Source organism: Corythoichthys intestinalis, chromosome 7 (genome assembly GCF_030265065.1).
Source record: "Corythoichthys intestinalis isolate RoL2023-P3 chromosome 7, ASM3026506v1, whole genome shotgun sequence".
Classification (NCBI taxonomy): domain Eukaryota; kingdom Metazoa; phylum Chordata; class Actinopteri; order Syngnathiformes; family Syngnathidae; genus Corythoichthys; species Corythoichthys intestinalis.
Window position 1 is genome coordinate 58,551,055 of NC_080401.1, and position 23,868 is coordinate 58,574,922.

Here is a 23,868-nt window from a genome sequence, read left to right on the forward strand (position 1 = left end):
AACCAACAGGAACTGACCCAAAATCAACTGGCCAATGAACAGGATGTGGCCGTGGAATGCCCCAGACAACAGGAAGTGACCCCCAAATGTCCCTAAATCAACAGGTAGTGACACAGTATGAACAGGAAGTGCCTAAAATGCCCCACAATCAACAGGAAATGACTCGGTATGAACAGGAAGGGCCTGAAATGCCCCAAAATCAACAGGAAGTGACTCGGTATTAAAAGCAAGTTGCCCCTAAAATGCACTAGAATCAATAGGAAGTGACCCAGTATGAACAGGAAGTGACCCTAAGATGCCCCTAATTCAAATGGATGTGACCCAGTATTAACAGGAAGTGACCCTGAAATGCCCCAAAACTAACATGAGTGTGTGTGAGCAAGAAGTGACACACTATGAACAGGAAGTGCCTAAAATGCCCTAAATCAACAGGAAATGACCCCGTATGAACAGGACGTGACCCCCAAATGTCCCGAAATCCACAGGAAGAGACCCAGTATGAACAGGAAGTGCCTAAAATGCCCCACAATCCACAGGAAGTGACCCGGTATGAACAGAAAGTGCCTGAAATGCCCAGAAATCAATAGGAAGTGACTCGGTATGAAAAGGAAGTTGCCCCAAAATGCATTAGAATCCTAAGATGACCCTAATTCAAATGGATGTGACCCAGTATTTACAGGAAGTGACCCTGAAATGCCCAAAACCAACAGGAAGTGACCCAGTGTGAGCAAGAAGTGACACGGTATGAACAAGAAGTGCCTAAAATGGCCCACAATCAACAGGAAGTGACCTAGTATGGGCAGGAAGTGCCTGAAATGCCCCAAAATCAACAGGAAGTGACTCGGTATTAACAGGAAGTTGCCCCAAAATGCACTAGAATCAATAGGAAGTGACCCTAAGATGCCCCTAACTCAAATGGATGTGACCCAGTATTAACAGGAAGTGACCCTGAAATGCCCCAAACCCAACAGGAAGTGATCCAGTGTGAGCAAGAAGTGACACAGTATGAACAGGAAGTGCCTGAAATGCCCTAAATCAACAGGAAGTGACCCAGTATGAACAGGAAGTGACCCCAAATGTCCCTAAATCAACAGGAAGTGACCCAGTATGAACAGGAAGTGACCCCCAAATGTCCCTAAATCAACAGGAAGTGAAAAGGAAGTTGCCCAAAATGCACTAGAATCAATAGGAAGTGACTCTGTATGAACAGGAAGTTCAAGGAAGTTTTAAGATGCCCCTAATTCAAATGGATGTGACCCAGTATTAACAGGAAGTGACCGTGAAATGCCCCAAAACTAACAGGAAATGACCCAGCGGGAGCAAGAAGTGACACAGTATGAATAGGAAGTGCCTGAAATGCCCTAAATCAACAGGAAGTGACCCAGAATGAACAGGAAGTGACCCCCGAATGTCCCTAAATCAACAGGAAGTGCCTAAAATGCCCCACAATCAACAGGAAGTGACCCGGTATAAACAGGAAGCGCCTGAAATGCCCCAAAATCAACAGGAAGTGACTCGGTATTAAAAGGAAGTTGCCCCAAAATGCACTAGAATCAATAGGAAGTGACCCATTATGAACAGGAAGTGACCTTAAGCTGCCCCTAGTTCAAATGGATGTGACCCAGTATTAACAGGAAGTGACCCTGAAATGCCCCAAAACCAACAGGAAGTGACCCAGTGTGAGCAGGAACTGACACAGTATGAACAGGAAGTGCCTGAAATGCCCTAAATCAACAGGAAGTGACCCAGTATGAACAGGAAGTGACCCCCAAATGTCCCTAAATCAACAGGAAGTGACCCAGTATGAACAGGAAGTGACCCCCAAATGTCCCTAAATCAACAGGAAGTGAAAAGGAAATTGCCCCAAAATGCACTAGAATCAATAGGAAGTGACTCTGTATGAACAGGAAGTTCAAGGAAGTTTTAAGATGCCCCTAATTCAAATGGATGTGACCCAGTATTAACAGGAAGTGACCGTGAAATGCCCCAAAACTAACAGGAAGTGACACAGTATGAATAGGAAGTGCCTGAAATGCCCTAAATCAACAGGAAGTGACCCAGAATGAACAGGAAGTGACCCCCGAATGTCCCTAAATCAACAGGAAGTGCCTAAAATGCCCCACAATCAACAGGAAGTGACCCGGTATGAACAGGAAGTGCCTGAAATGCCCCAAAATCAACAGGAAGTGACTCGGTATTAAAAGGAAGTTGCCCCAAAATGCACTAGAATCAATAGGAAGTGACCCAGTATGAACAGGAAGTGACCTTAAGATGCCCCTAGTTCAAATGGATGTGACCCAGTATTAACAGGAAGTGACGTGAAATGCCCCAAAACTAACAGGAAGTGACACAGTATGAATAGGAAGTGCCTGAAATGCCCTAAATCAACAGGAAGTGACCCAGAATGAACAGGAAGTGACCCCCGAATGTCCCTAAATCAACAGGAAGTGCCTAAAATGCCCCACAATCAACAGGAAGTGACCTGGTATGAACAGGAAGTGCCTGAAATGCCCCAAAATCAACAGGAAGTGACTCGGTATTAAAAGGAAGTTGCCCCAAAATGCACTAGAATCAATAGGAAGTGACCCAGTATGAACAGGAAGTGACCTTAAGATGCCCCTAGTTCAAATGGATGTGACCCTGAAATGCCCCAGAACCAACAGGAAGTGACCCAGTGTGAGCAAGAAGTGACACAGTATGAACAGGAAGTGCCTAAAATGCCCCAGAATCAACAGAAAGTGACCTGAAATCAACAGGACATGGCCCAGAAATGCCCCAAAATCAACAAGGAGTGACTCCAAAATCCTCACATATCAACAGGAAATGACCCAATATTAACAGGAAGTAAACCTGTTATTGAAACCATCACCACTAAGAAGAAGAACACAATTAATGAGCAATGTCCACAGGACTGCTTCCTCAACATGAGCACCGCCTGGTACCAGAGTCTCATCAAAGTCCTGCTGGGCCGCTTCCCCCAAAGTTGTCGGCATTTCGACGAAGGCGGCGTCCAGTACCTGGTGAGACGGCGCCACCGCACCGGCTCGCGCGGCTACGATACGCTAACCCGTCATCTCCGTTCCAGGCCGTTCTGAATCAAAAGTTCACCGACTGCTTCGTTTTGGTCTTCCTGGACGCCCAAACTGGCAAAACGGTGAGTCGTCGAGATGACATCGACCGTTCCGAAGCCGCACGTTTTCCGCCATTTTTTTCCTTTCAGAGTCTAAAGGTGGTTTTGCGAGAGCCGTTGCCGCCGGAACCGCAAGACGGCGGCAGCCCGCCTCCCCAGCTGGTCTCCATGTACCACCACTTGGAGTCCGTCATCAACGTGGCCTGCTTCAACCTCTGGACCGGTCTCTTGTAACCCCTTCTGGCTTGCTAGCATCGAGCTACATATCTAATTTATTTTGCCGTCTCTGGATCTTGTTTTCATCCAGAAGATCTGGATGGAAGTCCTGTACAGTTAGCGCGGAAAGGCTCATAGTGAGCGCCAAAATTTGGCTCCCCCCTGTGGGACGTGCCTGGAACTCCTCGCTAAAGAGGCCCCCCAACCTGACGCCCAAGCCGCCTCATCGGGCTCCTCGCAATGCGGAGTGTTTCTTAGCTCAGGAATGCCCCAAAACTAACAGGAAGTGACCCTGGTATGTCTCAAAATCAACAAATCATGATAAGGAAGCGACCCAGAAGGCCCCAAAACAAATACTGACCCAAGATGGCTGCAACTGGGAAATACCCCAAAATCAACAGGGAATAATCTAAAATGTTTAGGAAATTACCCAAAATCAACAGGAAGTGGCCTGGAAATTCCCCAAGATCAACAGGAAATGATCCACAATGTACAGGAAGTAACCTGGAAATGCCCTTAAGTCAACAGGAAATGATCCAAAATGTATAGGAAGTGACCCAAAATCAACAGGAAGTAAACTGGAAATTCCATGAAATCAACAGGCAGTGACCAATCAACAGAAAGTGCCCTGGAAATGATCCAAAATGTACAGGAAGTGACCCCGAAATGCACCGAAGCCAACAGGAAGTAACCTAGAAATGGCCCAAAATCAACAGGAAGTGGCCTGGAAATGCCCTAAGATCAACAGGAAATGATCCACAATGTACAGGAAGTAACATGGAAATGATCCAAAATGTATAGGAAGTGACCCAAAATCAACAGGAAGTGGCCTGGAAATGCCCTTAATTAGACAGGAAATGATCCAAAATGTATCAGAAGTGACCCAAAATCAACAGGAAGTAAACTGGAAATTCCATGAAATCAACAGGCAGTGACCAATCAACAGAAAGTGCCCTGGAAATGATCCAAAATGTACAGGAAGTGACCCCGAAATGCACCGAAACCAACAGGAAGTAACCTCGAAATGGCCCAAAATCAACAGGAAGTGGCCTGGAAATGCCCTAAGATCAACAGGAAATGATCCACAATGTATAGGAAGTGACCCAAAATCAACAGGAAGTAAACTGAAAATTTCATGAAATCAACAGAAAGTGTCCTGGAAATTATCCAAAATGTACAGGAAGTGACCCCGAAATGCACCGAAGCCAACAGGAAGTAGCCTAGAAATGGCCCAAAATCAACAGGAAGTGGCCTAGAAATGCCCTAAGATCAACAGGAAATGATCCACAATGTACAGGAAGTAACCTCGAAATGCCCTTAATTAGACAAGAAATGATCCAAAATGTATCGGAAGTGACCCAAAATCAACAGGAAGTAAACTGGAAATTCCATGAAATCAACAGGCAGTGACCAGTCAACAGAAAGTGCCCTGGAAATGATCCAAAATGTACAGGAAGTGACCCTGAAATGCACCGAAGCCAACAGGAAGTAACCTAGAAATGGCCCAAAATCAATAGGAAGTGGCCTGGAAATGCCCTAAGATCAACAGGAAATAATCCACAATGTACAGGAAGGAACCTGTAAATGCCCTTAAGTCAACAGGAAATGATCCAAAATGTATAGGAAGTGACCCAAAATCAACAGGAAGTAAACTGGAAATTCCATGAAATCAACAGGCAGTGACCAATCAACAGAAAGTGCCCTGGAAATTATCCAAAATGTACAGGAAGTGACCCTGAAATGCACCGAAACCAGCAGGAAGTAACGTCGAAATGGCCCAAAATCAACAGGAAGTAACATGGAAATGATCCAAAATGTATAGGAAGTGACCCAAAATCAACAGGAAGTGGCCTGGAAATGCCCTTAAGTCAGCAGGAAATGATCCAAAATGTATAGGAAGTGACCCAAAATCAACAGGAAGTAACTGGAAATTCCATGAAATCAACAGGCAGTGACCAATCAACAGAAAGTGCCCTGGAAATGATCCAAAATGTACAGGAAGTGTCCACGAAATGCACCGAAACCAACAGGAAGTAACCTCGAAATGGCCCAAAATCAACAGGAAGTAGCCTGGAAATGCCCCAAGATCAACAGGAAATAATCCACAATGTACAGGAAGGAACCTGGAAATGCCCTTAAGTCAACAGGAAATGATCCAAAATGTATAGGAAGTGACCCAAAATCAACAGGAAGTAAACTGAAAATGTCATGAAATCATCAGGCAGTGACCAATCAACAGAAAGTGTCCTGGAAATGATCCAAAATGTACAGGAAGTGACCCCGAAATGCACCGAAACCAGCAGGAAGTAACGTCAAAATGGCCCAAAATCAACAGGAAGTGGCCTAGAAATGCCCTAAGATCAACAGGAAATGATCCACAATGTACAGGAAGGAACCTGGAAATGCCCTTAATTAGACAGGAAATGATCCAAAATGTATCGGAAGTGACCCAGAATCAACAGGAAGTAAACTGGAAATTCCATGAAATCAACAGGCAGTGACCAATCAACAGAAAGTGCCCTGGATATGATCCAAAATGTACAAGAAGGGACCCCGAAATGCACCGAAACCAACAGGAAGTAACTTAAAAATGGCCCAAAATCAACAGGAAATGATCTAAAATGTTCAGGAAGTGAACCCAGAATTCCCAAAATCGACAGGAATCAACTTAAAATCAACAAACGGTGACCTGGAAATGCCCCCCAAATGTACATGAAGTGACCCAGGAATGCCCCAAAACAACAGGAAATGACCTGCAAGTAGCCTAAAATGACAAAAAGCGACCCCAAATGAACAGTTTGGCTCCCATTGATGTCCAATTGACTTAACCTGGAAAGGCTAGTTTTGAATCGTCATATTTCAGTGCAACTGCCATTTGGCCAAAAATGAACTTGTCCAGCCCACATGGGAGCTCATTGTATGTACAGTATATTTGTGCCAAATTCTGACCGAGCAATGATAGATTTTGAGCTCAGAAAAATATACCGTACATCGTTATTATTATGAATGGTATTTTATATTGAAATTATAATATTTATTAGAGTTGATAAAAGAATTTTAAATGATATCCGATCATATCGGTCTTGCATCATGGGGTTTGGGCTAATATGCATTTTGCTTTCTACCTTTGTACAAGGGCTGGTCAAAGTTATCCTAATTGTCTCCAAACTAAGATGCTTTGGATTGGTGATGTGATCAGACATTTTGCATTCATGGTGCAAAACTAATAAATTACAAACTAATTACATGTAGCTACTGTGTTATCAAAAATAAATAGTCCCTAAGAAAAGTAATTCAAAAAATTGTGGAATTGTCATTGCATTGGCATGTCCAATGATTTTTAATGCTCTGGTAGCCCCCTAGTGGCTGTTTGGGGTAACAACGGTTAACCTGATTTCATGGCGATTTAATTTTGGTTTATTTCAGTTTATATTATTCACATGGGACGTTCATTTTTTTTTTAATTACCGTTTGAAGTTGTTCTCTTAATTTTCACAAAATGTTTATTTTATTTGGAAAACCTTGAAGTTGTTACATTTATCATTATTAAAGCAACTAGTTGTGCTATTCCTAATTGTACCGTGATGCCCAACCCGAATATTGGAATCGGTTTTATATAGGTATCGGATTTTTATAGTTGGACAATATCGGTTAAAAAAAATTATTACTATAATTTGTATAGGTAAAAAAAAAATTATTACTATAATTTTTTTTTACCTATACAAATAAAAAAATATATAAATATGGTGTAAAAAAATTTTTTTTTTAAATAATGAATAATAAGAAAATAAGAAATATATATAAAATAAATAAATAAAAATGTAAAAACATTTTTTCTAAAAAAGTACAAATATAAAAAATACAAATATATGCAAAATGTCATACAAAAATAAATTTTAAAACATTTTAAACATTTTTTCTAAAAATATAAATATTCAAAAAAAAGTAAAAATAATAAAAAATATATATTTTAAAACACAAATAAACAGTAAATATATCAAATGTAATAAAAATAAAAAAATGTAAAAACATTTCTTGTAAAAAAAATAATAAAATATTACAAAAATAAATTTTTTAAAAACACACACATATATATATATATATATATATATATATATATATATAATACAAAAATAAACTTGAAAAAATCAAGTCTATCAGAAAACTCGAATATCATAAAATATTTATACATAAATTCTAATAATTATATTGTAATGTTTTTAATTATATTGAATTATATTCAGATATAATAATATTGGCCCAAAACCAATCATGAAAAACCGATGACAATATTCAATATCACTTTAAAATGCTTATATTGCCCGATTATATCAAACAACTCTAATTACGATTATTGTCTCAAGTTATGGAACTTGTTCTATTGCGTTCTTTCCAAAGAAGTCCAAGTCAGTCTCCCACGCGAATGGTAAGAAGTGATCTAATTGGAAGGCAAACAGCCAATCGGTGTACAGTACTTCCGCCAGCTCGCTAATTGGTTGGCTTTGTGCGGTGCGCACCAAACTGAGCGCACAGAGAGGACAAACCGGTGAGCACAGTGGTTATTTGGAAAACCTTGAAGTTGTTACATTTATCATTATTGAAAAGATTGAGCGGGTAAGACTAACATGCAAACACAATTAATGAGTGATTTTATTTATTTATTTTTTGCTTGATACATTTTTCTATGCTCAAAATCTACCATTGCTCACTCAGAAATGTAGCACAAAATGAAACGCCATATGATTGCAAACCAAAAAGAGTTTGACATCCCTGTTTTAGCTTATATCCGCTGAGGAAACACATATTTATCCCAACAGCAGGATCCCCCCCCCCCCCCCCCCACCTACCCACCCGTGGTACTTGAACTCTTCCGTTTGAGGCACTCGAACATGAACTTGTGCCTTGTTTGGACTTTGCTACCACATCAGTGTTTACGCTAGGATTTTGGTCCAAGCATGTTTGCATTTCACTGCCCAAAAGTGCCTTCTCACTTTTTTTTTATCGACTTTATGACTCACATTAACTATTATGATTTCTCCCCCCCCCCCCCCCCCCCCCACACTTTTTTAAGGGTTAACAGTCCTAAATGAGTTTTAGGATGTCAAACACTGGAGGACACTATTCAAATAAATACTGTATGATGAGAGTACCGTGTTTCCTTGAACTTCTTGATTTGAATGATTAGCACCAATGGCAGAGTGGCATACGGGGATTTCACTGGTGCATGAATTGATTGAAAAATAATCAATTAACTCATTACTGATGAATACATCGACATGGATGCTACCTCTTAGTCACGTGACTATGAGTGAAGCTTTCAGCCAGGAGATGATGTCGTCAGGTGGTGTCCAACCTTCATTGGGCGTTGACACCCTGAACCACAACGCCCTCCTATTGGTGGGTCGGCAACTGAGGTGCGTAGAGTAGCCGAAAATTTGACCAAATAATTAATATATAACTAGAAACTGCAATTTCTGGAGAAATTACTCTATGTCTTTGCTGTGTGGAGATACAGATCTTAGCCTCACCCAGGCTGGTTTGGGGACATTTCGGGAACAATATCAGGTCACTTCCTGTTGATTTGGGGACTTGTCCTGGTCATGTCAGGTTATTTTGGGACATTTGGTGGGCGTGGCCTGGTCATATCAGGTCATTTGGGGACACTTGGGGGGCGCGGCCTGCTCATATCAGGTCATTTGGTGACATTTAGGGGCGTTTCCTGGTCATAGGTCATTTGGGGACACTTATGGGGCGTGGCCTAATCATCTCAGGCCATTTGGGGGCGTGGCCGAGTCATCTCAGGTCATTTGGGGGTGTTACCTGGTCACAGGTCATTTGGCTACTTTTGGGGGGCGCGGCCTGATCACATTAGGTTATTTGGGGACATTTGGGGGCGTGGCCTGGTCACAGGTCATTTGGGTACTTTTGGGGGGCGCGGTCTGGTCACATTAGGTCATTTGGGGGCGTGGAATAGTCGTCTCAGGTCATTTGGGGACATTTGGGGGCGTTGCCTGGTCACAGGTCATTTGGGTACTTTTGGGGGGCGCGGCCTGGTCACAGGTTATTTGGGGACATTTGGGGGGCGTGGCTTGGTCATATCAGGTCATTTGGGGACATTTAAGGGGCGTGGCCTAGTCATCTCAGGTCATTTGGGGGCGTTGCCTGGTCACAGGTCATTTGGGTACTTTTGGGGGGCGCGGCCTGGTCACATTAGGTTATTTGGGGACATTTGGGGGCGTGTCCTGGTAATATCAGGTCGAGGGCGTGGCCTGGTCATATCAGGTCGTTTGGGGGCGTGGCCTAGTCGTCTCAGGTCATTTGAGGGCGTGGCCTGGTCACATCAGGTCATTGGATACTTTTGGGGGGCGTGGCCTGGTCGCATTAGGTTATTTGGGGACATTTGGGGGCGTGGCCTAGTCGTCTCAGGTCATTTGGGGGCATGGCCTGGTCATATCAGGTCATTTGGAGGCGTGGCCTGTCACATCAGGTCATTTGGAGGCGTGATCTGGTCATGTCAGGTCATTTGGGGACATTAGGGGGGCGTGTCCTATTGATATCTGGTCATTTCCTTTTGATTTGGGGACATTGGCTTTTTTGCCATTGAAAATGAATGGGAAAAAATTTGGACGTCCATGGCCGTCAATGGCGTCGACTCACATTTGCGTCAATGAAATCCAAGTAAATTGGCATCAATAGAATTGACATACATGGGCGTCGATGACAGATGTCTAAATTGGCCTCAATGCAATGCGAATGACATTGGAAATGAATGGGAAATTTGGACATCCATGGTCGTCAATGGCATCGACTTACATATGCGTCAAGGGAATCCAAGTACATTGTTGTCAATAGATTCTACAAACATGGATTTCAATGGCATCAATGCAATGTACATTTCCTTGGAAATTCCATTGAAGTGAATAGGAAATTTGAACCAACGTCGTATGCCATTAAAAATGAATGGGAAAGTTTTTGGCAAATTTCCGGGGAACCGTAAATTTTTTCCAAATTCTGTATACAACTTTTATGCCCCTCACTGTCCCGGAATTTTTGATGTCCACATTATGCGATTTGGCACCATTTCAAAATTTTGTCACACCTGTACTAGCAGAAAAGTAACGGAAAACGAGAGGGGGCGGGACTAAATGCAATGAACAAATGAAGAAATGAAAACGTATTTAATTGGCTTTTTATTAATGATGACGATTCCAGCACAAAAAAAAAAAAAAAAGTAATTGAATTTAACGACTTTTCCGTGCGTATGGTGGCCACCTACAGGACCGGAGGGCAAATTGTCACATTCCGTCACTTGCTGCTTGGCGTCCAGTAATCTTCAAGCCAGCCCAAACCTTCTCGCGTGTTTCCTGGAGGAAAAGTCGAGCACAACCAGCGGGTTAAACCCCTCGTATTGTTTTCGGGTAAAAAATATTCATGTTTTAGTATGCAAAAATATGGGCAGATTTCGAACAGAATACGAGGGGTTAGGAAAGGAGGAGGCACCTCGCGGCTTGTACTCGCAACCGACGTAGCCGCGGTAGCCCAGCCTCTCCAGCGTGGAGAAGACGTAACGGTAGTTGACCTCGCCGTCGCTGTCAGGTTCGTTTCGGTCGGGAACTTGAGCCACCTGAACGTGACCTGACGCCGGCGGGGAAGGAAAATTTCAAGATCATTTCTGTTTTAAAAGCTAGTTTCTTAATTGGAATTTTTTTAGTTGACGGCGTTAGACGTTCAATCCATTTGGAGTGGGAGGGGCTCGAATGATTTTTTTTAAGAATAAATATTGTGATTGATTGCTATTTTCCAAAGTATGTTATTCAGCCCCTAAAATCATTTCAAATTTAAAAAAAAAAAAAGTTTTGGGACAAATATGGCTAGGCGATGAATTCAAAAAATTTATCCAAAAATTAAATTATTGATATTTTCCCGAATAGATTATTTGAGTCTTTTAGTCACCATTTTTTTTTTTTTTTTTTTAAATGTAGCTATTGCTGTGCTACAAATCAATATTAATTAATGGCAAAAAGATTTAATTGCTAATTTTTAGAGATATATTTGATTTTTCAGCCACTCACCCTTTCAAATTAAAAAAAAAAAAAAAAAAGGTATTTTTGGCAAAAAAAAATTCCATTTGATTAAAATGTGATTCGTTAAAAAATGAGTAAAATAAAAATAATAAAATGCAATTCATTAAAAAAAAGTTATAAAACGGGATTCAATTAAAGATAAAAAAAATAAATAAAAATAGTCTTAAAATGCTGAATTAAAAACAAAAAAATAAGAAAATGCGATTAATTAAAAATATTTTTTCATAAAAAATAAAGAATAGTAATAAAATGCAATTAAAAATGAAGATAAAATGCCATTAATTAAAAGTATTAGTAATAAAATGCGATCAGTTAAAAAAATATATAAAATGTGATTAATTGAAAAATAACATTATAAAAAGAAAATAAAAAATAGCAATAAAATGTGCTTAGTTAAAAACAAAAATAAAATAAAAGTTATAGTAAAAATGTGATTAATGACAAAATATAATTTAAACAAAAAATAAAATGCAATCAATTAAACATAAAAATATTAGTAATAAAATGTGATTGTTTAAAAAACAAATTTTAAAAAAATTGTAAAATGCAATCAATTAAAAATAATTCAAATTAAAAGAATGAAGTAGCCTTTTGGGTCAAATATTGCTACACAAATTATTATGTTTAATTAATGAATTGCTATTTTCGAAAATCCTTTCAAATTACCAAAAAAAAAAACAAAAAAAAAAACTGCTAAAATGTATAATTGACATTTAGAAGAATAAATATGAGGTACTTAGCTCATTTTAAACATTCACAACAATATTTAAATCTTCCAAATCCTGTAAATTTGTTTCCAGATTGGACATCTAATGCAGTCAATGAGGTTTACGTGTTTTTTTTTTTTTTTTTTTTTTTTTTTTTTTAAAAAGACCACTCACCAAGCAGTGGCAAATATCGCTGCATATTTTGCGTCAAGTTTCCGTCCATAATTTGCCAGTGGAAAACATCCTGTCTGACAAATCAAGCAAGTCAACAGTCTTTTCAAAATAAAATAACCAAAAAATTTGTGAAATTGGATTAAAATGGCGAGCGCACACCCACCATTTGTAGTTTGATGTTTTCCTTGGCCACTTTCTTCAAGATGTCCGCCGCTGACATGTAAAAGAAAACAAACCATAAGACACCCCGCGCTTTCGGGGGATTTTCCGTTTTTACCGTGGTGAGGTGACGACAGAAAGTAGCGAGGGTCCGTCAGCCGCGTGTTGATGGGTTCGATCAGGCCGGTCATTCCTTCCTAACGCCGACAGGGAGTTTAGTTGCTTGCGGCGTGGCTCCGTCACGGCTGCGACGGATCACCTTGGCCAGCAGTTCGGCGGCGTGGCCTAGGTTCCGCACGAACACGGACTCCATCTCGCCGAGCGCCGCACCATTGGACGGAACGCGGCCGGCCATCAAGTGGATCCTGGGGAAAAAAATTCAAATGATTTTCCATTTATTCATTAGTCCAAAGTAGTGCCATTGACGGCAATAGACATAAAATCCAGTTTAACTGGGAAAGCGGGTAATTGGACGTCTATCGATGTCAATGGCAGCCAATTAGTAGTTCATTTGTGAAAACCGTTCAAGCCGTTTGAACAGTAGGAAGGTTTTTAGTGTATTTCCTGAGTTTTAGAGCCGTAAATGGTAATTTGCTGCCATTAAAGTGTCGTCAATGTAAAAACAGCTTATTTTTCAAGCAACTCTGGTTCACCTGTCGTTTTCAACGGCAGCTACTGTTGACGATGACAGTCGAACCAGAGTTGCTTTAAAAAAGAACAGTTTTTACATTAACTACACCATAACTTTTGCGTTTTAACAATTACGACACTACAACTCAGGAAAGACGTCATTAACCTTCCTACTGTTCAATCGGCTTTAATGTTTTTCACAAATTAATAAGTAAGCGCACCTTTTGCAATCAAGTATTCGCGCGTATTCGATGGCCTGCTGCAGTCCACGTTGAAAGTCTTCTTCTCTTCCCGGTACCGCCGCCAAACCGAGTTCCCCGGCTGTGACGTCACCTGCACGACGTCAGGACGATAACAATGACGTCACGAGGAAGCCCGGCAACCCGTCGGTATCGTTCGGCGGTTCCGACCGGGCGGCGTGTTGATGAGAACGACCTCCAGGCCGGTGTCTTCCTTGGCCCTCCGGAGCTCTTGCGGGTCGGCGTCGTAGAGCCAAGCCGCCTCCACTGCTCGGAAGCCGGCCGCGGCGGCCGCCCGCATCCGCTGCGGGAAGTCTGGAAGTTCGGTGAACAGCCAGCTGATGTTGGCGCAGAACCGAAGCGCTGACATCCTCGAAGGACGGTTTCTGCAGGTGAAAAAAAGTTCACTAACTATGACGTATGCGGAAACGTTTCGCGGGGAAGGCGGTCGAAACTAGTCACGTGTCCCGATATATTTTCTTCTTTTTTGTAAAACTTGTGTTTTATCGTCGTCAAACTTGTTACTCATCATAGTGAAACCTTTTTTCAACACTTAAAAAAAAATCTAGTACTTCCCCTTGGAAGTGGCTGTGCGCATGCGCAAACATCAGCTATCTTGGCTAGCAAACAACAGTAGAACAACAAGGTGATGGACGTACGAAGTTTGCTTTAAAATTGAACAATTATTAACATAACCAAAACGTGACTTTGTCATATTAAAAGTTAAAACACGTTTTCTTTTATATGTTTGTAATTAAAAAGTACTGTTTCATATTTCAGGAAAACAAAAAAAAAAACATTATTTAAAAAAATTCTTTTAAAGATTTGAAGTGCCCTGCCCAGGAGGGCGGCAGCAAACTTTCTGTTGATTTGGGGGCATTCAAAGGTCATGTTTGTGTTGCTTTTGGGTTACTGAACAGGAAGTGACTCGAGAATGTCCCCAAATCAAAGGTAAGTGACTGAAAATTAGGGGTGAAAGTGGGCCAGAACAGTCAGGAACGCAGTTCCGGTATAAGATTCAGGGAATGCTGTACCGGTACACGGTATTTTGATTCCGAAAATATGACGGCAACTGTCAAAACGCTATGTTAAAAAAAAAAAAAAAAATGCTAAGCTGCCACGCATTTCATCTCCAAGAAGAAAACAATCTACCAACATCAGATTTACATACACAAGTGTTAACAACAAGCATAATAAAGCGCTTGTGTAGCGTTATCCGTTTCCACCAATATTTATTATTTATTTTATTTCACGGACGGCATGGAGGTTTCCCCAGCTGCTGCTGTTATCCGAGTCTGACGATGATGAGTCACGTCAATGTGCGAATGCATGCAGCAGAGCAAAATGGCTGGACTCATTTATCCGTTCAATTGGCTGACATACTGACTGACATGTGGTCAGCAGAGATAGTTAGCGCAGATTGGTTCAAATGTGCAAAGTTGTTGAATTGATGCAACAAAAAAAGGGGCCATGCAACATAAAATAGATCAAATCTTTAAGAACAAGAAAAGAGTTGAGTAGGCTTATTTATCATATTTAGTTTTATTTGATCTGATGGGGAGGTTCAGAACATCTGAGCTGTCAATGTACACTTTGGACTTATATTTGTTCATTTATGTTAGGCAATTTATTTATTTCCTTATGATTTAAAAAAAATGTTGAGTTTTTCTGAATGTATTTTACTTATATCTTATTTTTTTAAAAAACTAAATGTTTACATTAACTTCAATTTTAATATGCATCCTATGTTCTTAAGTCATTAAAATTGAGATTTGGCATTTAGTATGTGAGGGAAAATAAAAATTAGGAGATGGAGGTTGGGGTTATTGCGGTATTTTGCAAATCATTGAAAAAAATACAATTTTGAATGAAAATCATTTTTTGTATGTGTTATAGAAATAACTGTGCCAAAAAAGTTTTCTTTGCATTTCAGTAGTTTTCGGAGGTTTGAACCACCCCCCCAAAAAAAAAATAAATGAAAGAAAAATAAATATATAAATAAATAAAGTATAAAAAATTTCTGGCTCCGTGGCGACCTTCACGTCAGGGCCGACCTAGGCCATTTGGGGGCCCTAAGCAAAATAATGCAAATGGGCCAATATTTTTGGCCCACCATTTCGTCACAGTGTACTGTGAAACCCTTACATGCAATCCAACCCATATGTCCATATTTTGTCTATTAATCAGATTTTGTTGCACTGCATACTTCAAACTTCTCACCCCAAATGATTGTCAGTACTTACAGTAGATAGCGCCAAACCTTTTTCTAAAAGAGGAAAGAAAAAAGTTAGGGAAGAACTTTTTTTTTAAGCATGTAATCAAGTATCAAAACTCACAAAAGTCAAATAAAGCAAACTGCAGTAAACAAAATAGAATATAAATTAAACAATTGCCAGATTGGGGGGCCCCCTAGTGGTCAGGGGCCCTAAGCAGCTGCATAGTCTGCTTATAGCCTGCTTCACGTTGGGGAGTTTCGGCAAGAAATTCTAACCACTTTCACCCCTGCTTAAAATCAACAGGAGGACCTGTAAATGCCCTAAAATCAATTGATTCTCTTCCTTTTCCTTTTGGGGCATTTACATGTCACTTCCTGTTGATTTTGCGCCATTTTTAGGTGACTTGACTTCCTGTTGAATTTGAGTAACGGAAAAGGAAGTGACTCAAGAATGTCCGCAAATGAATAGAAAATGACTCAAAACAAAATAGAATATAAATTAAACAATTGCCAGATTAGGGGGCCCCCTAGTGGTCAGGGGCCCTAAGCAGCTGGATAGTCTGCTTATAGCCTGCTTCACGTTGGGGAGTTTCGGCAAGAAATTCTAGCCACTTTCACCCCTGCTTAAAATCAACAGGAGGACCTGTAAATGCCCTAAAATCAATTGATTCTTTTCCTTTTGGGGCATTTACATGTCACTTCCTGTTGATTTTGCGCCATTTTTAGGTGACTTGACTTCCTGTTGAATTTGAGTAACTGAAAAGGAAGTGACTCAAGAATGTCCACAAATGAATAGAAAATGACTCAAAATCAACAGGAACTAAACCTGTATGTGTTATGATAGTTATCCCTCGTCGTGGATGGCAGCCAATGGGTTAATATCGGCTGGGCGCGAAGCATTCTTTCCAATGTTGCCTCAAATGCGAATTTGGTGCCGTAATGACTCGCGTGAGCCAGAAGGGGCGCTGCCGGCCGACGCGCTAATTAGCGTCCTCAACTCAAGGGGCATCGGGTGCCGTCGCGCTCGGCTAATTGACTTCCTCGCCAGCACGATGGCCCCCCGGGTGCCTGCAGGGAGTTTGGAACTAAGTATTAAATAAATTAATTAATATATTTTTTAAAAATGAAATAAGTTCTGCAACAATCCTTAGAATCAAGCTGACTTTGGGTCACTCACTACTAGAAGTGGGAACCTCTGGGTAGTATGGGTACCTCACGATACGATACCATTTGTGATACAAAGCTCATGATAACGATGATCTCTTGACATAGCGATCCTGCTACTATTAGGAAATGACTAAGATGTTCTACGATAAAACAACTAAAGAGAAAATTCAAATGACTTTATCACTAGTAGACGTCTAAACCATTTAAAGTGGGAAGTTGGCAGCAAATGACCTTGTTGATTCGAGAGCATTTCAGGGTCACGTCCTCTTGTTATCGTGTCATCTCTGGTTGATTATAGGGTGACTGTTTTAGGATTTTCGTGGCACTTCCTGTTGATTTGATTGTGTTTTGGTTAGGGCTGTCAAAATTATGGCGTTAACGGGCGGTAATTAATTTTTTAAATTAATCACGTTAAAATATTTGACGCCGATGACCCGCTCAGACAGATTTAAATGACAGTACAGTGAAACGCTCACTTGTTGTGTTTTATGGAGTATTGCCGCCCTCTGCTGGCGCTTGGGTGCGACTGATTTTATAGGCTTCAGCACCCATGAGCATTGTGTAAGTTAATTATTGACATCAACAATGGAGGGCTACTAGTTTATTTTTTTGATTGAAAATGTTACACATTTTATTAAAACGAAAACATTAAGAGGGGTTTTAATATAAAATTTCTATAACTTGTGCTAACATTTTTATTTTAAGAACTACAAGTCTTTCTATCCATGGATCGCTTTAACAGAATGTTAATAATGTTAATGCCATCTCGTTGATTTATTGTTATAATAAACACATTCAGTCCTTATGTACCGTATGTTGAATGTTTATATCAATCTTGTGTTATCTTTCCATTCCAACAAAAGTTTACAGAAAAATATGGCATAATTTATAGATGGTTTGAATTGCGATTAATTACGATTCATTAATTTTTAAGCTGTAATTAACTCGATTAAAAATTTTAATCGTTTGACAGCCCTAGTTTTGGTGTCATCCCTTTTGATATAGTGGTATGAAAAAGTATCTGAATCTTTTGGAATTTCTCACGTTTCTGCATAAAATCACCGTCAAATGTGATCTGATTTTTGTCAAAATCACACAGATAAAAAAACAGTGTCTGCTTTAACTAAAACCACCCAAACATTTATAGGTTTTCACATTTTAATGAGGATAGTATGCAAACAATGACAAGGGGGGAAATGAGTAAGTGAACCATCACATTTAATATTTCGTGGCTCCCGGTTTGGCAGTAATAACTTAAACCAGACGCTTCCTGTAGCTGCAGATCAGTCTGGCACATCGATCTTGGCCCACTCTGCTCGCCAAAACTGCTGTAGTTCAGTCAGATTCCTGGCATGTCTGGTCATGAATTGCTGTCTTTAGGTCATGCCACATCATCTCGATGGGGTTCAAGTCTGGACTTGGCCACTTCAAAATGTGTATTTTGTTCTTCTGAAGTTGATTTAGTTCAGTGTTTTGGACCATTGTCTTGTTGCTTCATCCATCCTCTTTTTAGGTTCAACTGTCTGACAGAGGGCCTGAGGTATTCCTGCAAAATTTCAGGTAATTTCAAAACGACGCTTGTTCGACGATTTTTGTCCAAATCACATTAAAAAGAATTCAGGACGGTTCACTTACTTATTTTTCCCACTTCTGTCATTGTTTGCATACTATACTCATTACAATATGAAAAGCTATAAATGTTTGGGTGGTTTTGGTTAAAGCAGAAACTTTTTTTTTCATCCGTGTGATTTTGACAAAGATCAGGTCACATTTAACGGTGATTTTGTACAGAAATGTGAACAATTCCAAAGGGTTCATATACTTTTTCATACCACTGTAGATACAGATCTATCGGGTCTCTTCCTGTCGATATGGGGACATTTCGGGGACATGTCCTGTTGATATCAGGTCACTTTCTGTTGATTTGGGCACAGTTTTTTTGCCATTGAAAATGAATGGGAAATTTGGACTTTCATCGCCATCAATGCCAATGACTTACATATACGTCAGTGGAATTCAAGTACATTGCCGTCAATAGAATTGACGTAAATCGCCATCAATGGCATGGACGTGCATAGCCTCATTGGCATCTGTGTACATGGGTGTCAAATGAATGGGAGATTTGGACGTACATGGATGTCAATGGCATGGACGTTCATGGCTGTCAATGGCATCGACTTATTGGGGCGCCAGTCGAATGTCAATGGGCTGTAATGGTAAATGGGCAAAAATAACAAGAACTTACAGTATGTTTTCCTGGCATAGAAAATGATTGGGGAAATTTAGACATACATGGCTGTCAATGGCATCCCATTAGAAATGAATGGAAGCATTTTTGGCGAGTTTGGGGGAACTGTAAGTTTTGCCAAATTCTGTAAACAACTTTTATGCCTTTATGATTCTGGAATTTTATGATGTGTAAATTATGTGATTGGTCAAAAATGGTAGGGCAATTTTTTTTTTCATGTTTGGAAAAAACCTGCGTTTACAAGCAAACGGTAAATTTTGGGGGGTTCATTCGAAAAATTCCCAGCGTCGCGTGAAAATTCCGTTCGTTTTGATATTTGAACTGCAACGGTCAGTCAAACGGTTTGGGCTGTGCGGAGCGCCAAAGAAACGCCAAAGAAAAGAATTTTGGTAAGGCAAAGGCCCATATAATTATTATGGTTATACGTGGTAGCTTTTGCATTACATGTAAAGCTACCATCAAATTTTCAGCCTGTTTTGCATTCAAAGTGATTGGAAGTAATATTGTCCGATTGTTTTTCTTTCGGAGGGGGGCATGATTGTGCAGTGACGAGGACGCTTGGTGCCATCTGCCACTGGAAGTCCACCTTGAGACAAGCGGGCTAATATTAGCTTGCGTGCCCTCGGGGGGCGGAGCCATCTGCTGGCCTCTACAACATGGAGGGGGGGCAGCTTGACCATAAGTTTGTACAACATGTAGACCGGAACGTCAGCGATGACCAAACATTTCACAACGCGCTTTGTTAGCATCGCGTGGCTAGCTTTTTAAATTTTGGCTTAAATAGTGTTTAAAATGGAATATATTTGACTATTTAGTTATGATTATTATTATTTTTTTATATATAGAAGAGGGACTGAAAAAGCAAATTAGGTCAAATTTATTATCCAGTCTCAAACTTGCGGCACGTGGGCCAGTCTAGGCCCGCTGGACAATATTTTGAGGCCCTCGTCCATTTGGACACTGAAAAAAATCAATAGGAAATGCAATTTCTGGGTAACTTCCTATTTATATCGGTTCACTTCCTGTTGATTTGGGAGCATTTTGGGGTCACTTCCTGTGGATTTGGGGGATTTTGAGGTCAATTTCTCTTGATTCAGGGGGAGTTTGGGGTCACTTCCTGATGTTTTGGGGGCATCTCTGGGTAACTTCCTGTTGATATCAGGTCACTATTTTTTGGGGGGGATTTCAGGGTCACTTCCTGTAGATTTAGGGGCATTTCGGGGTCACTTCCTGTTGAAATCAGTTCACTTCCTGTTGATTTGGGGGATTTTGGGGGCACTTCCTGATGATATCGGGGCACTTCCTGCTTATGAAGGGGGCATTTAGGGATCACTTCCTGTTGATATCAGTTCACTTACTGTTGATTTGGGGGCATTGTGGGGTCACTTCCTGTTGATTTGGGGAATTTGGGGGGCACGTCCTGTTGATATCGGGGCACTTTCTGTTGATTTCGGGGCCGCTTCCTGTTGATTTGGGGGATTTTGAGGGTGCTTCCTGTTCGTATTAGGGCACTTCCTGTTGATTTAGGGGCATTTTGGGGTCACTTCCTGTTGACTTGGTGATTTTTGGGACGCTTCCTGTTGATATTGGGGCACTTCCTGTTGATTTAGGGGGATTTTGGGGTCACTTCCTGTTGATTTGGGGGATTCCAAGGTCACTTTCTGTTGATTTTGGGGCATTTTGGGCTCACTTCTTGTTGATTTAGGGGCATTTCAGGGTCACTAACTGTAGATATCAGGTCACTTCCTGTTGATTTGAGGGATTTTGGAGGCACTTCCTGTTGACATCGGGGCACTTCCTGTTGATTTGGAGCCATTTCGGGGCCACTTCCTGTTGATTCGGGGGATTTTGAGGGTGCTTCCTGTTCGTATTACGGCACATCCTGTTGATTTAGAGGCATTTAGCGGTCACTTCCTGTTGAGTTGGGGATTTTTTGTACGCTTCCTGTTGATATTGGGGCACTTCCAGTTGATTTAGGAGGATTTTGGGGTCACTTCCTGTTGATTTGGGGGATTTCGAGGTCAGATTCTGTTCATATCAGTTCACTTCCTGTTGATTTTGGGGATTTTGGAGGCACTTCCTGTTGATGAAGGGGCATTTAGGGGGCACTTCCTGTTGATATCGGGGCACTTCCTGTTGATTTGGCGGCATTTTGGGGCCACTTCCTGTTGATTCGGGGGATTTTGGGAGTGCTTCCTGTTCGTATTAGGGCACTTCCTGTTGATTTAAGGGCATTTGGGGGTCACTTCCTTTTGACTTGGGGGATTTTGGGGACACTTCTTGTTGATATTGGGGTTCTTCCCGTTTATTTAGGATGATTTTGGGGTTACTGCCTGTTGAGTTGGGGGATTGCGAGGTCACTTTCTGTTGATTTAGGGGCATTTCACGGTTACTTCCTGTTAAAATCATTTCACTTCCTGTTGATTTGGGAGCTTGTCGGTGTCACTTCTTGTTGATCTGGGGGAGTGTCAGGGTTCACTTCCTGTTGATATCAGTTCAATTCCTGTTGCTTTTTTGGAAACTCCCGTTGATTTGGGGGTATTTCAGGGCCACTTTCTGTTGATATCGGTTCACTTCCTATTGATTCAGGGGTATTTTGTGGATTTAGGGGATTTTGAGGTCACTTCCTGTTAATTTGGGGGCATCTCGGGGTCGCTTCCCGTTGATATCGGGTCACTTCTTTTGGGGGGATTTCGGGGTCACATCCTGTTGATTTAGGGGCATTTCGCGGTCACTTCCGATTGATATCAGTACACTTCCTGTTGATTTGGGGGCATTTCGGTGTCACTTCTTGTTGATTTGGGGGAATGTCGGGGTTCACTTCCTGTTGATTTAGGAGCACTTCAGGGTCATTTCCTGTGGATTTGGGGGATTTCTGGCTCACTTCCTGTTGATTTGGGGGATTTTGGGGTCACTTTCTGTTGTATCTGGTCACTTCCTGTTGATTTTTGGGGAATTTCAAGGTCACTACCTGTTGATTTGGGAGAAGTTTGGGGTCACTTTCTGTTGTAACTGGTCACTTCCTGTTGATTTGGGGGAATTTCAAGGTCACTTCCTGTTGATTTGGGGGGATTTTGGGGTCACTTTCTGTTGTATCTGGTCACTTCCTGTTGATTTGGGGGAATTTCAAGGTCACTTCCTGTTGATTTGGGGGGACTTTGGAGTACCTTCCATTTGATATTGGGCGCACATCCTGTTGATTTGAGAGCGTTTCAAGGTCACTTCCTGTTTATATTGGCTCACTACCCCTGAAAGTGAAAAAAATATATATTTGAAGTTGGGGGGGGGTGATTAAACTGAAGAAAATAAGAAAAGATCAAGTGAATTTTGAAAAAAGCTAAAAAAAAAAACAATAATAATAATTTAAAAAAAAAAAAAAAGATAATTGAAACCAATCAGTTTCTGTACCGTAAGTGAGAAAAAAAAGTGTTTTTATGTTTTACAAAAAAGTCATGAACAAAGTTTAAACTTTTAATTTCAATTTTTTATTTCAGATTACAATACTGTACATACTTTTGGTCTTGATTTAGCGCCATACATTCACGCAGATTAGCCGCCAAGAATGTCGTTGACCAATCAGCGTCGCCTCAAACTCGCGCTGGACTTTCCGGAGAGAGCCGAGCTCGCCCGAAGTCTGCCGAGCGACCAGCGAGCATCAAGCGCTGCTTTCTTTCCAGCTTTCGAGCTTTCTATACTCTTCCTTTTTTTCTCCTTTTCTTCTCGATGAAGACGGCGGACCGGAGGGAAGCACCGGACGCCGCCGGAAGATGTGAACCGCGCGCGAGTCAAGGATTAACGAGACTTTTACCCTCTTGTTTTCGGGCTTTTCCGGTGGATTGCAGCACGCCTGGACTGATTTTTCTGTTTGTTTTCGGGATTGAGGTGTGTGGATCTTGTCGGGGGGAACTCCTGAAGTAGGAGAGAAGAAGAAAAAGCCAAAGAAGAAGAAGAAGACCTTAACCGACACGAGAAATGGTTAGTGCGCGTGCACGCGCCGTTCACCTGCTTTGCTAAAATCAATAGAGAACCTGTTGTCGGTCATATGACATTTAAAAATTAGATATCATTTCATAATGACGTAATTATTCAATGAGATCAAATTACTGAATGGAATATTCCGAAATAACGAGCTCTTAAAAACTCAATTCAAACTCTTTAAATGAGTTTATCGCTAGTAGACGTCCAATCGTTTTGAACTGGGTGGGATGGCAGCGAATGATTGTTGGCTCGTTCGCTGTCAAATCGCCCAATTCAAATGGATTGGATTTAGAATGATTATTTTGCTTGTTTTATTGTGTAATGTTATTTTATTGCAGTATTAATTTTCAATCATAGTGAAATATATTTTAGTATAGTTTTTAATCCTGACATATATTCATTTTTTAGGTAAAATATTGATGATGAACTGTCATAAGAAACCGATATCAATTTTAGTATCGGTACCAATACATACATATACATACAGTACATAAGTTTCCAACCTGGTCTCGCCCCTACTCAAAATGACCGTTTGTTCATTGGCTGGCAGCCCTCCCGCTTCAAATGGATTGGACGTCTATTAACGTCAATGGCAGCCAGTGAGTAAATAGCAGCTGCTTTGGTGTTGATGAAAATGTAAAAAATCGGTTGAGAAATAAGCTAGTTGTTACATCATTTTAATGTCACTTTGATGGGAATGTCGCCCCTGCCAATATGGCCGCCCTCAGGCTATTCTGGTAGGGAGGATGAAAGTTTTTCCATGCTTCTGCCGTCAATTGAAATGAGTTTATCATTTGTAGGCGTCCAATTTATTTGAAGCGGGTGTGTTGGAAAGGAATGAACGTTTGTTCATTAACTGCCAGCCCTCCCGTCTCAAATGAATTGGACATCTAGCCCCTTTAATGGCAGCCAGTGGTGTCA

General features: G+C 40.9%; 3 protein-coding genes across 7 annotated transcripts in view; 2 read left to right on the top strand and 1 right to left on the bottom strand.

Annotated features, from left to right (window-relative positions):
* Nucleotides 1-8,999, top strand: part of szt2 (SZT2 subunit of KICSTOR complex) — a 111,070-nt gene extending 102,071 nt beyond the window's left edge. For 3 of the 4 annotated variants that reach the window (XM_057841272.1, XM_057841273.1, XM_057841274.1), the window contains 3 exons: nt 2,910-3,020; nt 3,086-3,154; nt 3,221-8,999. In XM_057841272.1, coding sequence (XP_057697255.1) covers nt 2,910-3,020; nt 3,086-3,154; nt 3,221-3,364 — 324 coding nt within the window. In that variant the 3' untranslated portion in view covers nt 3,365-8,999. The remainder of the gene's footprint in view (nt 1-2,909; nt 3,021-3,085; nt 3,155-3,220) is intronic. The other variant, XR_009063863.1, reaches the window with a different exon arrangement.
* Nucleotides 9,000-9,804: 805 nt separating this feature from the next.
* Nucleotides 9,805-14,062, bottom strand: hyi (hydroxypyruvate isomerase). Of its 2 annotated transcripts, none has more exons than XR_009063889.1 (8): nt 13,511-14,062; nt 13,322-13,433; nt 12,730-12,835; nt 12,589-12,667; nt 12,475-12,524; nt 12,312-12,385; nt 10,847-10,981; nt 9,805-10,710 (listed from the first exon to the last, which is right to left on the bottom strand). XR_009063889.1 is itself a non-coding variant. In XM_057841554.1 (8 exons), exons 1-8 carry the CDS (start codon nt 13,707-13,709, stop codon nt 10,652-10,654), a joined length of 810 nt encoding a protein of 269 aa, XP_057697537.1. In that variant the 5' UTR covers nt 13,710-13,902; the 3' UTR covers nt 9,805-10,651. The 2 variants fall into 2 exon arrangements, 1 of the variants encoding a protein (XP_057697537.1); XM_057841554.1 differs by having other exon boundaries at nt 12,312-12,381; nt 13,511-13,902.
* An 8,474-nt stretch (nt 14,063-22,536) lies between these two features.
* Nucleotides 22,537-23,868, top strand: part of ptprfa (protein tyrosine phosphatase receptor type Fa) — a 110,815-nt gene continuing 109,483 nt past the window's right edge. The window contains exon 1 of the mRNA XM_057841037.1: nt 22,537-22,944. The gene's annotated coding sequence lies outside the window, so the exon portion shown is untranslated. The remainder of the gene's footprint in view (nt 22,945-23,868) is intronic.